This window comes from Heptranchias perlo, chromosome 24, assembly GCF_035084215.1.
Source record: "Heptranchias perlo isolate sHepPer1 chromosome 24, sHepPer1.hap1, whole genome shotgun sequence".
Taxonomy (NCBI): Eukaryota; Metazoa; Chordata; class Chondrichthyes; order Hexanchiformes; family Hexanchidae; genus Heptranchias; species Heptranchias perlo.
The window spans coordinates 44,136,368-44,151,364 of NC_090348.1; the positions used below are offsets into that span (position 1 = coordinate 44,136,368).

The 14,997-nt window shown below is 50.0% G+C and overlaps 1 protein-coding gene across 4 annotated transcripts in view; it reads left to right on the forward strand.

The window, feature by feature from the left end:
• The window catches only part of nrf1 (nuclear respiratory factor 1), a 66,335-nt gene that overhangs the window by 29,437 nt on the left and 21,901 nt on the right, over positions 1-14,997 (forward strand). For 3 of the 4 annotated variants that reach the window (XM_068005194.1, XM_068005191.1, XM_068005193.1), the window contains exons 8-9: positions 5,311-5,412; positions 10,084-10,241. In XM_068005194.1, the coding sequence (XP_067861295.1) occupies positions 5,311-5,412; positions 10,084-10,241 (260 nt within the window). The remainder of the gene's footprint in view (positions 1-5,310; positions 5,413-10,083; positions 10,242-14,997) is intronic. The other variant, XM_068005192.1, reaches the window with a different exon arrangement.

Here is a 14,997-nt window from a genome sequence, read left to right on the forward strand (position 1 = left end):
CGAACTACATCAACTTCGCCATGGATGAGCGCAGCCAGACGGAGAGGGCGGTTGGATTCCATGCTGTGGCTGGCTTCCCACGGGTGCAGGGTGTAATCGATTGCACCCACATAGCAATACGGGCACCTTCACATGAGCCAGGGCTGTTCATCAACAGGAAGGGGTATCACTCCATGAATGCCGAGCTCATTTGTGACCACCGCCAGAGATTCCTACACGTGTGCGCCAGATTCCCTGGCAGCTGCCACGATGCCTTCGACCTCAGGGAGTCCACCGTCCCGCCCCTCTTCCACACACCGAACACCGGCAACGGCTGGCTCCTCGGCGACAAGGGATATCCCCTGCACACGTGGCTTATGACACCTCTGAGGAACCCCATCACCGAGCCGCAGCGTCGATATAATGACAGCCACATTGCTACCAGGTCTACAATTGAGCAGGCTATAGGGCTGCTCAAGATGTGCTCAGGTGCCTTGATCGTTCTGGGGGAGCGCTCCAATACACACCATTCAGAGTGGGAAGAATTATAGTTGTCTGCTGTGCCCTGCACAACATGGCACAACAGAGAGGGGTGCCGCTGGAGGAGGCCCCATGCACACCCGCCACCCACATTGAGGACGACGATGAGGAGGAGGACGAGGAGGAGTACGAGCGAGAGGAGGAGGAACGACCCATGGGCCGAACACTGGCTCACCTGCGTGCTCGTCAGGCCAGGGAGGCACTCATAAGCCAACGGTTCTCCTAACATCACACTGTGTGAGGCGTTCACATATCATCACATGCACAGACGAGGGTGCATACAAGCCCCCTCCACAGAAGAGTGGTGCCTGTACTCCTGCACCCACTGTATTATGACCAATGGGTGGGACCAGGTGTTCGTCGTCATGATGAGGTGCACGGAAGGGACCTATTGCACAAGATGCAGAAGAATGGACAAGAGGTGGCAGCAGTGGTGATAAAAAGTGTGTTTATTCTGTATGTCCATTCAAGGACTAGAAATAAAAAGATAACAAATCGTCACACACCCTGGTGCATTCCCTATGTGTTCACAAAACCTTGGATTTACGTTTTCGGGACCCCCTATGTGGTGCTACCCCTGTGGCTCCAGCAGAGGTAGTGGCAGGTTGCTCCTGTTCGTGCCCTGACCGGGTGGATGCTTTGGGCCGCGCCCCCTGGGTTTCGGTGCCCGTGAGGGCACCTCCACAGACTGCTCCTCCTGCACCTGTGCAGGGGCAGAGGAGGCACCATTGCGGGCACTGGTTGAGAGGGGGGCAACGGGTGAGACGAGGGGGCACCTTGAGTAGCGTCCCCACTTCCATGTCCCCGTTCACCATCTTCCCTCTCATGGCCTAGGCCCACATCACCCCTTCCACCCTGCTGGACGGCAGTTTGGATGACGTGTGTGAGACCTTGCAAGGCCACCTCCAATGTATCTGTCAACCTGTTTATGGCGGCAGAATGTTGCTCACCCTGAATCCGAACAGCCGTTGTGAGGGCCTGCATGGACTCAATGTTGAGCTGTGTGTGACGCTAGCCTGTTCTCCACCGCAGACATTCCCGCACCTACCCACGACACTATCTCAGAGATGCCTTCACGTCCCTGCGACACTATCTCGGCGATACCCTCCTGCACCTGTGCCACCATTCCCCTCATGCAGGAGTTGGACTCCTCCATCCTCCGTGCGATTGTGGAGAGTGCGCGTGGCACCTCTCCCAGTACCTCGGCAATGTGCTGGTGCCCCTCGACGACTCTCCTTTTGACTGGTGGCCCCCTGGGTTCAGCATCTGGGTCCGGCTGAGCAGAGCCTGGAGAAGAGCGCTCCCACCGACGCGGACCCTCCGTGGCTGACCCTGCCACCAGGGTCTGCTCGTGCTCACATGTGCGCGGTGACTCACCATGTGCAATCCCAACTAATTGAGTGGGGGGGGGGGGACCCACCGAGGTGTGTGTTTCTGCGCTGGTGGATGGTTGGCTCATGTGTGACGATGCACCCTCGTCTGAGGAATCGCCCTCAACGGACACGGCGCTCGCAGATGGCCCTGTAAGACAACAGAGGGCAATATCAGGCATGTGGCCAAATGTGGTGCTGCCATGATGCCATGTGATGCTAAGAGCATTCGCGATCATGATTGCTGAGTTTCAGTTTTCCCTTACCGGATGTTTCTGCACACCCAGCCTCGCCATCCGCCACGGACAGGCAATGTACCGTGTGGCTAATCTCCAACGCCTCCACCTCGGCGTCCATCAGAGCCACCTCGTGTGGCGGGCCCCCTCCGGTGCGTGCCCTTTCACGGGCGTTCTTGCATCTCTTCTCCTGTGATGGCAAAACACAAAAACGTAATTGAGTGATGATTGCATTGTGAGACGCTTCAAGCATTGGTGTGGGTGGGTTGAGCGTGTGGCAGATGGATGGGAGGATGCGTGTGCCACATGGCCATCCCGTTGTATGGGGATTGGGGTGTGTGGTAGTGGTCGAGTGGGGACAGGGACGGTGGGTACGTGCAGGCACGGTGAGGATGATAGTTGAGTGGCTGTGAGGATTGTTGCGGGAGCGCTGTGGTGTCAGTGCGGATGGGGTTGTGAGGTGTTTGAGGTGATGTGGAAGACAGAGTGTGGCAGAGTGCGTTAGTGTACTCACTTTCCCGGACCTGGTGAGGTCATTGAATCTCTTGCGGCACTGTATCCAAGTTCGGGTGGTGTTGCCCCTGCTGCTGACCTCCGACGCCACCTCCTCCCATGCCTTCTTGGTGGCGGAGCCAGGGCACCTCCTTCCGTCAGTCGGGAACAGCGTCTCCCTCCTCATCCTGACCCCGTCCAGCAGCACCTGGAGGGCGTGGTCTGTGAAGCGAGGAGCAGCCTTACCCCTCGGTTGATCCATATTGTGAGACCTCTTGGTTGTAGCTGGAGGGGCTTTGGTGGACTGCTCCTTTAAATAGAGCTCCACCAACGCTCAGACGTCACTGCGCATGCGCAGCCCGCCGGCGCGCAGCTGAGAAGCGGAGAACCCGTAACTGCCGGCTAATTACATCAATCATCCTGCGATCGCGCGGGGGACGCACTCAATTGCACGCCGCGTTTTTCATGCGCCCGAACGACCACCCGCCGAGAACCCGCACCCCTGGTAAAATCGGGCCCATTATCTTCGGTCCCCATCACAAACTCCATTCTCCTCCCTGGCCACCGTCTCAGGCTGAACCAGACTGTTCACAGCCTCGGCATACTATTTGCCCCTGAGCTGAGCTTCCGACCCTATTTCCTCTCCATCACAAAGACCGCCTACTTCCACCTCCTTAATATCACCTGTCTCCGCCCTTGACTCAGCCCATTTGCTGCTGAAACCCTCATCCGTGCTTTTGGTATCTCCAGACTCAACTATTCCAATGCTCTCCTGGCCGGCCTCCCATCTTCCACCCTCCTTAAATTTGAGCTCATCCAAAACTCCGCTGCCTGTATCTTAACTCGCACCAAGTTCTGTTCACCCATCACCCCTGTACTTGATGACTACATTGATTCCCAGTCTGGCAACGCCTCGAATTTAAAATTCTCAACCTTATGTTCAAATCCCTCCATGGCCTCGCTCCTTCCCATTTGTGTAACCTCCTCCAGCCCTACAACCCTCCAAGAACACTGCGTTCCTCCAACTCTGGCCTGTTTTGTGTCCCCCACTTCCTTTGCCCCACCCTTGGCGACTGTGCCTTCAGCTCTCCAAGCCCTAAGATGTGAAATTCCCGCTTTAAACCCCTCCACCTCTCCTTAAAGAAGCTCCTTAAAACCTACCTCTTTGACCAAGCTTTTAGTCACCTCTGCTAGTATCTCCTCCTTTGGCTCGGTGTCAATTTTGTCTGTTAACGTTCCTGTGAAGCGTCTTGGGACATTTTACCATGTTACAGGTGCTATATTAATGCCAGTTGTATCTAAGAATACAATTTTTTTAGCAAACGATGGTTGACCGATGTGTCAGATCTATGTTGTAAAATAATAAATTATGTTGGAGCAGTATTGGGGGAGGCCACCGGTTTGGCTCAGCAGTTCATACACTCTGAATCTTCCCTCCCTGCTGCCAATGGGAAGTTGCTGAGAAGTATTGGTTGTGGTTTGGTTTGAGCTAACTAAGTATGTCTGATACTTTCTGGGAAGACGTTTTGCTTAAACACACCGATATTGTTTTACTTATCACTTTTTTGCCCAGTTGTTTTCTTCTCCTGAAGGCACTGACTATCGATGGGGTACAGGTCTGCGGCTTATGACACCGCACCCAAGTAGCTATTTCGCGTGTGTGACCCATACTCCCAGTGTCAGCATGCCGCCTTTGACCATAAAGTTTCAGCCTTGGCTCAGTTGGTAGCACTCTTGCTTCTGAGTCAGAAGGTTGTGGGTTCAAGCCCCACTCCAGAGACTTGAGCACAAAATCTAGGCTGACGCTCCCAGTGCATTACTGAGAGAATGCTGCACTGTCGGAGATGCCGTCTTTTGGATGAAATGTTAAACATCCAAAAGACGGCACCTCCGATGTTAAACATCCACCCTCTCAGGTGGATGTAAAAGATCCCACAGCTCTACTCAAAGAAGAGCAAGGGAGTTCTCCCTGTATCTTGGACAATCTTTGTACCTCAACCAGCACCTAAAACAGAATATCTGATCATTATCACATTGCTGTTTGTGGGACCTTGCTTTGTGCAAATTGGCTGCCATGTTTCCTACATTACAACAGTGACTGCAGTTCAAAAGTACTTTGTTAGCTGTAAAGCACTTTGGTCATGAGAGGTGTATATAAATGCAAGTCTTTCTAATATAAAAACAGAAAATGCTGGAAATACTCAGCATGTGGCAGCATCTGCGGAGAAAGAAACAGAGTTAACCTTTCCGGTCGAAGACCTTGCGTCAGAACCATTCTTTCTTTCTATCTTTCTTTCTTTTATAGAAGACATCACATTTCCCCTTGCCTGACATCCACTTACACTCCTTTCCAGCAGGGTTGTTGTAGGGTAGTGATCAGGAGCTGGGGCCGTGTCTGATTTTAAAAAATTTTTCCCATTCCTCCCTTCTCCCTCGTAGAGACACTGTGGCTAATTAAAGGCCCCCACCCCACCCGTGATCAGCTCAGACCAAAGATGGGAACTGAGACTTCCCTGGTCTGCATCGCTTAGTACCAGTCCACACAGTCCATTTACTCACTAAAACCGTCGGGTGGAGCTGTGACACTGATTTATTTTAATTTTAAACAAAGGACTGTCTTTGTGGGGTGGGTTAATGAAGGCATCCTGCTGCGGATTAAAGCGCTGTTCTTTCTTGTCTGCCCTTGTTTGCAGGTTGGCACGGGCGCAACAGTTGCGACTCTGGCTGATGCCTCTGAACTCCCGGGAACGGTAACTGTTGCTCAGGTGAATTACTCCACTGTGCAGGACGGAGAGGTGAGGGCAGAAATGGCGCGCGCACGCTCACCGGGGGGGGAGGGGGGCTCTATCCCAACCCCCACTGAGCACCACCCATCACCAGCGTCCAGTGACCACACTGGGCAGCAACAAGAGACGTCCAAGGTCTGGATGATCCTTTCCGCTTGGCTGAAGGGAGGATTTGTAGAGCAGGAAGGCGGGGAGGTGGCATAGCAACAGGAGGAGGCCGTGCAGCCCCTCAAACCCGTTTTGCAATTCGTAGATCATAGCTGATCTGTACCTCAACTCCATTTATCTGCCTTTATTCCATATGCATTGATGCCCTTAGCTCACAAAAATCTAGCGATCTCCAGCAAGTTCTAGCAAGGTCCAGATTTCCACTACCCTTAGTGTGAAAAAGTGCTTCCTCATTTCACTCCTGGATAGCCGAGCTCTCATTGTAAGATTATGCCCTCTTGTTCTGGATTCCCCCCACCAGAGAAAATAGTTTCTCCACCATTTTAAACAGCTCGATTAAATCATCCATTAACTTTCTCTACTCAAGGGAATACAAACCAAGTTTATGCAATCTGTCCTCATAATTCAACCCTTTAAGTCCTCGTATCATTCTGGTGAATCTGTGCTGTACCTCCTCCAAGGCCAATATATCTTTGTGGTTCGGCTCCCAAACTAAACACAGTACTGTAGATACAGTACTCTGGCAAAGGCTCTACATAACTGAAGCATAACTTTCATCCCTTTGAATTCTAGCCCCCTTGAGATAAAGGACAACATTCCATTAGCCATTTGATTAGTTTTTGTACCTGTACACTAGCTTTTAGTAATTTGTATACACAGCCACCCAATCCCTTTGCTCCTTCACAGTTGCTCACCACTAGAGACCTGCTCTGTCTGTGTATAAGACAACCTGTGTGTCGCCCTGTCTGTGTATTGGGCTGGTGCGTGTGTCGCCCTGTCTGTGTATTGGGCTGGTGCGTGTGTCGCCCTGTCTGTGTATTGGGCTGGTGCGTGTGTCGCCCTGTCTGTGTATTGGGCTGGTGCGTGTGTCGCCCTGTCTGTGTATTGGGCTGGTGCGTGTGTCGCCCTGTCTGTGTATTGGGCTGGTGCGTGTGTCGCCCTGTCTGTGTATTGGGCTGGTGCGTGTGTCGCCCTGTCTGTGTATTGGGCTGGTGCGTGTGTCGCCCTGTCTGTGTATTGGGCTGGTGTCAGACCGCTGTAATATTTCACTGAGAGCAGTGAAATTTCCCGGGTTGGTCGAGTCTTGTGAGTTTCTCGTCACTGACTTCTGAGGAACAGCATCTACTTCACCTCACTTTTTATGAAAATTTAGTAAGAAATCATCTTTGTTACAGCCAGTGATGTCTCTCATTGCTGCGCCAGCCTTCACAGTCCTTATTAAAGTAGTGGAGCCCCAAACTGGTGAATACTGTGGTGTGATCTAGCCCTTGGCACAACAATTTTCAACTCTGATACACTCTCACACCCATGGCCACTGGTTTGCTGCTACTTGTTGAGGAAGCTGGGCGAGACCAGGGCCAATGGTACAGGACAGCACTGAGGTTGAAAAGGTAGAAGAGACACGAGCATAATCAACAAGTGATGCTTCAATGATGACACCAGGCTGCGGGAAGTGGTTGGGTGAAGCCTGGAGATAGGTGGAAAGAAGAGTGATTAAAGTAAGAAGTTCTGCAGCTGTGAGGCGGTACAATAAGTCTTGACTTTAACATGTGAGAATGCAAGTAGCATGCATGTTTGGGGCACGGATAATTCAGAGAAGTCGATAAAATAGAAAAAGGATGCGACAGAGAGAAAGAGACCGTGGAGGCCTATCACAACAACTTGCATTTATATAGCGCCTTTAACATAGTAAAACGTCCCACAGCACTTCACAGGAGCGTAACCAGACAAAATTTGACGCCGAGACACGTAAGGAGATATTAGGACTGGTGACCAAAAGCTTGGTCAAAGAGGTAGGTTTTAAGGAGCATCTTAAAGGAGGTGAGAGAGGTGGAGAGTTTTAATCTCCTTTTCTACCCTGTCCAGGAAAGTTTGAGAGGAGCTAAAAGTACCTCCCCCCTTATGGAAGCAGGACTCAAGTCAGAAAAATTAGGGCTACACACACCCATGGAGCGGACTGTGCTGAATCTTGTGATGCAACGTCCAACCCCTCATTCACCTGCACTGTCTGCACAGGGAGGCAGGACCATAAAAAACAGGTTAGGGCAGTTTTGTATAGGCACTTAAAATAAGTTTTGAAACTTTATTTTCTTCCTTATTTGATGCCTGCTGCTCGTATCCTGACAAGTTCCTTTCACCCATCACCCCCTGTGCTTGCTGGCCTACGTTGCCTCCTGGTCCGGCAGTGTCTCGATTTTAAAATTCTCAGCCTTGTATTCAAATCTTTCCATGACCTCGCCCCTCCCTATCTCTGTAACCTCCTACAACCCTCCGAGATCTCTGTGCTCCTCCAATTCTGGCCTCTTACGCATCCCTGGTTTTCATCGCTCCACCATTGCCGGCTGAGCCTTCAGCTGCCTTGACCCCAAACAGTGGAATTCCTTCCCTAAACCTTTCCGCCTCTCTACGTCTCGCTAGGACGCTCCTTAAACCCTACCTCACCTGTCCTTATATCTCCTTAGTAGCTCAGTGTTAAATATTGTTTGATAATCGCTCCTGTGAAGCTCCTTGGGATGTTTTACTATATTAAAGGCGCTATATAAATGCAAGTTGTTGCTGTTGTCTGATGCTGTTTGGTAGGGTGATGGTTATACATGTGAGTAACAGCAGGCAATCAACCATTGAGACCTACAGTTGCATGGTCGTCCCTCTTTGAATCGGCAAATTGTACAGCATGCAGCAGATGGTGGTGATTTTGCACACCTTAGACGGACTGTACAGCAGTAACCCTACCCGATCAGTCTAAAAAATGAAGTCATTGCTTCAGCATCCCGGTGGTGTGCTCCATGGTGACTTAGATGATGGGATGGGCTTCACTTTACCTGTGCGTTGCTGCTGTGTGAGGGTTTCTACCTGGGGCCAGTAGCCACGGGTGCAATGGGTAGCCTTGGTCTCTCGAGAGCCACCCAAACTTTCGGTGCTTTCAAACCCGCAATGAAAGCGTCCTGGATAACGGGCATTAATGTGCATGATGTTGAGCCAGAAACCATTAATGAAGTGGTTTCCATTCCAGTTCATACGTGCGTTGATGAAGAGCAATGACCGCCACATCGGTGGTGCCCTGAGAAGCTCGGGGAAACCCGCCAGACTGTAAAAGTCCAGTGTCCGCTTTCGTTGGTGTCCCCTTTTCCCCTTGGGCTTTGCTTGCTCCAGCACTGGCTGGTCTGATGGGCGAGGCTAACCCTGCGGGCAGAGCTTCACCCCAAACTCTCAGAACTCAGCATCGGCCTAAAAGCCTTAATTTATACAGTAATACCGGGCCCGTGTGTGCCAGTTGCACAGCTTCAAGGGATATGGGGATGGGGCGGGAAAGTGGAATTGAGGTCGAAGATCAGCTATGATCTTATTGAATGGCGGAGCAGGCTCGAGGGGCCGTATGGCCTACTCCTGCTGCCATTTCTTATGTTCTTAGCCGCCTCCAAATCCCCCCAGATCATGCCTTATAAAATCAGGCTGGCTGCACGCGCGGCCCAGTTGGTTGTACAAGGCCTTGCAAATTCCGAGTGAGTATGCACGGTATTTAAGTTGAGAAGCGGCCAGTTCTTCGGGTTGTGCTGTTATTTTTTGCTGTATTCTGAGGTTATCTGTACAACAATCTCTTGATTAGCTGTTACAATCTCCTTAAATATCAGAAAGGCTTTATTGTTGATTTTTCCCTGCTTTTGCATCAATTGTCTTCTCCATCTGAAGATGTTGGGTCCTCGATGGGCTGCCATTCCACCTCCCTCATCATATCAGCTAAATGGTCATCGTTCATGCGTGAACCCAGGCACTGAGTGTCGGCAAGTGGCTGTAGAAGTCACCACTATTGGGCCCAACCTTCTCGAGCTGGCAGGGTTCATTGGATAGTAATCAGGAGCCGAAATCCTGGTTCCCCCGCCCCTCCCCTGACCCAATTGCTGAAGCCAATTGTAGCATTGCAGCTGAGATCAGGTGATTCGGCACAGACCATGGCTGAAACTTGGGGACCTTGTTGATCTGTACGATCCACCTAAGTCTGCAGTCACCAGGGGAGTCCAGAAATATCTTCTGTTAATGTTAAAGCTTTGAAGCCTCGATTAGAAGTTGGCATTTGTTTAGCTTAAGGAGGAAGGAAAGTCTAAGGTGGAGTTTTTATTTTTGTTCAAACTGACCTCCCGATCTTGGTAAACTTACACCCTGTCATTTCCCTCCAAAGCCACTCGGGCAACGTATTAATGGAAAGGAGCTGCCTGTGTCCCAGAGCTGCCCCGTCCATTATAACTGGGGCTGGTCCGGTCTGAGTGCTGGTATGGAGCTGCCTGACCGCAGGAAAATCTCCAACTGGCTGTGATTGTACATTTGGGAAGTGACACAAAATGGCAGCCTGAGTTTTGAATGTTCTTTCAATAACTATTTTCGGTAACTTTTTAAAAAATAAATGTTGAGGCATCGAGCCACGCTATTCTTCTGCCTCCCACCCCCACGGACTTTCCTTCCATTCTTAATATTCTGTACTTCCGGCTCAGTAACGCCTGCACTTTCTTTGCACAGGTCGAACAGAACTGGGCCACGCTGCAAGGTGGGGAAATGGCGATCCAGACGACTCAGGCCTCCGAAGCCACCCAGGCCGTGGCCTCTCTGGCAGAGGCTGCAGTGGCCGCATCCCAGGAGATGCAGCAAGGAGCCACCGTTACCATGGCGCTGAACAGGTGGGTGTTGGCTGGCAGTGCTCCGGAGGGATGTTGCATGAAGTTCCCCCCCCCCCACCCCACCGATACTCATTAAAAGCGGGGAATTCTCCTAGACCCCCTCAGCTGGACCTTGGGTTCAATTTTATTTAATTTTAACTATCATTACATTTTTAAAAAATAATTTGTAATTTTTGGAGTTTGCACATGAAAACTGTCCTTATATTGATGTACCTCATTCACGTTTTGCTGTTGGTGAGATTTCAATTTTTGAACGTAGATCATTCTGTTCCACTGTTCTCTTTCTTTGACATGCACCCCGGAGTGACAGGACATTTGGTGGGGGGCGGTTTGGCGGCTGGGGGAGAGAGAGGCTTAGGAACAAATTTGTGGGCTGCGACCGATCACTTGGCGAGTTTTCTCAGAGTAGCTCGGACCAGGAAGGTTGACTGTGTGGCTCCTGATTTGCGCCGAGGTCAGTTGACCTGAGCTTGGGGAAGGGGAGTGACATCTGGAGCTGACTTTCAGCCCAGAGCTGGAGAAGGGAAAATCAGCTAGGGCTCTCGTTCTCTGTCAAGCAACCCCTGCTGGACAGTGCGCATGTGTGGACCGGATCAGTTCTGATGAAGGGCTGTGCGCCTGAAACATTAACTAGTCTGTTCTCTACTGCCTGACCCGCCCTATGTTTCTAGCATTGACTCACAATCTGGGGATTTGTTTGGTTGCCCAGGGTCCTAACATGGTGCTTTGGGATTCCACTGGCATAAGTTTCTGTTTTTTCTTCGCTTGCCAATTTTCTCCTCTGATGAAGACATTGAGCCCTTGTTTGGGTGAGGATCCGTGGGTTACTCTCTGGTACCTCACCCAAGAAGGCATTCTTCATGTGTGAGCATTCACAGTGAATACAGACTATCCAACCGCAGAGGAAGGTGGGAGGGTCACAACCAAATCAGATCATCTCACATCTCTCCTTGTGTATATTCCAGTTGGGATACTGGGTAAGAGTCATGCGTGGGTACCCTGCCCTGCGATCTGTTCCTTAACTGAGGCCAACTCAGCTGTGGCTCAGTGATAGCACTTCCGCCTCTGAGTCGGAAGGTCGTGGGTTCGAGCCCCACTCCAGAGACTTGAGCATGTAATCTAGGCTTACATTTCATTGCAGTACAGAGGGAGTGCTGCACTGTCGAAAGTGCCGTCTTTCAGATGAGACATTAAACTTAGGCCCCCTCGGGTGTCCTGGTCAACATTTATCCCTCAACCAACACCTAAAACAGATTATCTGGTCATTATCACATTCTCTTTGTGGAACCTTGCTGTATGCAAATTGGCTGCTGCGTTTCCTACAATACAATAGTCATTACACTTAAAAAGTACTCAATTGGCTGGAAAGCACTTTGGGACATCCTGGAGTTTTGAAAGGCACTATGTAAATGTAAATCTTTCTTTTTAACTGTAACTCTTACTGCTGCCTGGCTGCGATACCTAACTCAGCACAGACCATGGATTGAATCTTTCACCTCCCTACTCTACGTGACTGTGCTGCTCACTGGATAAACTCAAAGTTTCTGTTGCATTCGATCATAAAGCAAAGAGTTTTAAACATGTGAGCTGCTGGTGAGCCAGTCATTTGTGATGGGGCCAAAACATGTTATTCACTCGACTTGTGTTGTTTAAAGCTCATTACTTGAAACAACACCAGCTGAGTGTGTGTTTTCAGGGGCTGGTAATTCAGGCATGAGTAAAGCAGAGCGTGTGGGGGATGAGTGGATTAGCACACTGTGGATTCTAACTATATCTTTGTGATCGTGTGTACAAGGCCTACAGTAGATTGTTGATTCTAGACCCAGAGAAGGGAATGGGATGGGATGTCTCTGTTTTGAAGTTATAGGCAGAAATATAAACTGAGGTGCTCAAAAATCCAACTGGACAAATGGGTCTTTTGCTCCTTGTTCTGGGGAAATGTTGCTGCGGAGGTTGATTAGTGGCGATGTGAGGCTGGATGAATGTTCTACAATTTTGCTCGATTACCTTTGGTGACCAGAACGTATTTATGCAGAATTTCCTCCCGCCCAAGGAAATTAAATTGTTTGTGTAGGGTCCATGGAGAGGAGGTTGGAAGAATGTGTGGAATGGCCTTTTCTCATTCCCTACTTTCTTCTGTTTCTACAAACCAAATGCCATGTTAAAGTCGAGAAGGGATGAGTCAAGGGCCTAGAGGTCAAAAATTGGACGAGGAAATGAAAATTCTCGCTGCAAGTAGAAGTTTAGACAGTGCCATTAAGAGAGCCCTGACCTGCTGAGAGAGCGCAGTAGAAGGCGGGGGGGGGGGGGGTGGGGGAACCTCTTTGAACAATTTGGAGAGGGGGAGTGGTGGGTGTTCCTGAAGTCTGAAGATGGAAGTCCAAATGGTGCCCTGTAAAAAACCATCCCACTTTTCCTTTTATTTTTCTGCCAGTTCTCTTTCTCCACCCCACACCCCCCAAAAGGCATAAACTCCTTGCTCGGGTCTGATTCCACAGACACTGACAATCCAAGTAACCATTCTTGGCGTGTGAAAGTGGGTGGGTATCAGCGGGGCTATTTAATCTCGGGGGGACCCGACTTGATCCAGTGCCCATGTGTTCACTTCCACCGGAGGTAGCTGGGCCGGGACCAGAGGCAGGACCCCCATCTGATTTTTTTTTTTCTCTCTCCTTCCTAAATTTTAGGGTGCTGTGCTTCAGTTGCTGTGCTTGTTTCTGCACTGGCTGAGATCAGCTAACTGAGAGCAGACAGAGAAAGGCAGAGTGGAATAAATCTTATTGGGGGGGGGACTTGGAATGTATATAGTAAAAAAATATCAACTGTAAAAATCAAATAGAAACAGTTGCTTGCTCTTGTGTTGCCAGCTGTGATGGGCACTAACTGCAGCCTTGTCAGCACTGCCCACATGCTGAGAGCATAAAATGAATTTCTTGCTTTCTAACAGAGCACAAGAAGAGAGCTTTGAGCCCCCTTCAGAGGCACCTATTGAAAGTGCTGTTGTTAGCCGAGCGTTGTAGACGGGGCTGGTTTTTACGAGTTTTTCTACAAATTGTTCTTGGACAGAACCCAACTTTGAATTGTGCAGATTTTGTTAACTTAGTCGCACAGTTCTGCAATTTACAGCAGATTTTCAGCTTCAACTTTGAACTTATTTTCTTACTGGTCGACACTACAAAGAAAGAAGGAACTTGCATTTATATGATGTCACTCAGGACTGTGGGCTGGCTTGTCCGCCTTTGATTAGAACCGTCAGACTTCAGGATCAGAAACGCTCGGCCCGAGTGGGTTGTCCTGTGTGCAAATATTCTAGCACCTGATGCAGGGGGCTTTGTACGGGACCCTGTGAGCTATCCTCTTCTGTGTTAACCGTATCGTTACACAGTTTGTGAAAGAAACCTTCTTTTGTTACTCTGGAGATTTTGTTGTAGAGTGACAGCAGTGCATAGTTAGCACAGTGTGCTTCTGATAGATATTAAAGATAGCTGCATTTGATATTTTTTCCCCAGCCAATTTCCTCTCCAAGGTGGGGTACGGGTGCAGCAGTTACCCTCAGCGGCCCTGGGTTAGAGAGCGGAATTCAGCCAAGGTTCTTGCTCCTGATCCTTAACAATTGAGCCCTGCTGGAAGTGCACGTTTGTGGACTTGGGGATGAGGACAGGGTAAGGCTCGGCTGCGATGGCATCCACACTCGAATAGCCACTCCCACCACCACTCACTGTAGTGGCTCACACATTAACAGCGTCCTCTTGGATGGGGGCCTGTGAAGTCAGGGGGACCTTGTGACATTTGTCAGTGAATCGTACAGGGTTTTACATCGATTTCAGGAGACGACAATAAGGTTCAGAGGGTCCCCTCTACCTGGACTTTGAGGAATTTCATTGTCTCCATGTAACGTGTGCAGCCCATTTTAAAACAAAGTCCTATTTATAAGTGTTAATGCTGCATTAATTCCAGCAGGGGGCAATAGTGACTGGCATTTTCCAAGCAGCAATTTGTTGATCAGAATGAGCAGATTGAACTGGAACCAGAATATATCGTGCACACTGTATAATCTGATCAGTGTCGCATTGTTCGTCCCCCTCAGATACAGTAAGAGTCTGACCTTAATGTGCTACGTTTAAAACGTTTGTCAAGTGCCACGATCCCAAGCAGTGATGGGCTGGAGGTCTCCCATCACCACATATACCGTACAGCAACTTCACTTTGTGTTTTTAAACCGCTATTTTTTGCCCCTCTCTTCCCTCCATTCTGCCCTTTCTTCCAACTGAATCTGAACTCCAGCAAAGTCCCAGAGCTGGCGAGCTGTGAATCAGGACCCAGAAATACCATGGAGCAGCACGCCTGCTGAGGGGGGACAAACTGAGTCACAAATGGGCCCCAATCTCTATTCTAAACAAGTGTCTGCGGGGTTTTGGGCTCCTCATAACTTTTCTCCCCGACGAAAGAGGCCAGTTTTACAAACTGCCGTCCAGTCTCCATTCTGGATGGAGTGAAATAGCGTTGGTTTTGGAGTGACTCGTGAAAGAGCTCGTTGCTGTGAGCCCGAGACGGTGTTACTGGGGTTTTTACTGTGGAGTTTTTTTGGGGGGGGGGGGGGGGGGGGAGGTATTCAGCGTCTCCGATCACTGCTGTGAGTGAGCACAAAGGAGTCCTTTTACTTGCCTGTCATGGCTGGATAGGCTGCAAAGTGTTGGAGGACGTACACAAAACTGTTCCCCAGCAAGAGTTTGCTCCTTCAGGAGAGGAGAGGGAA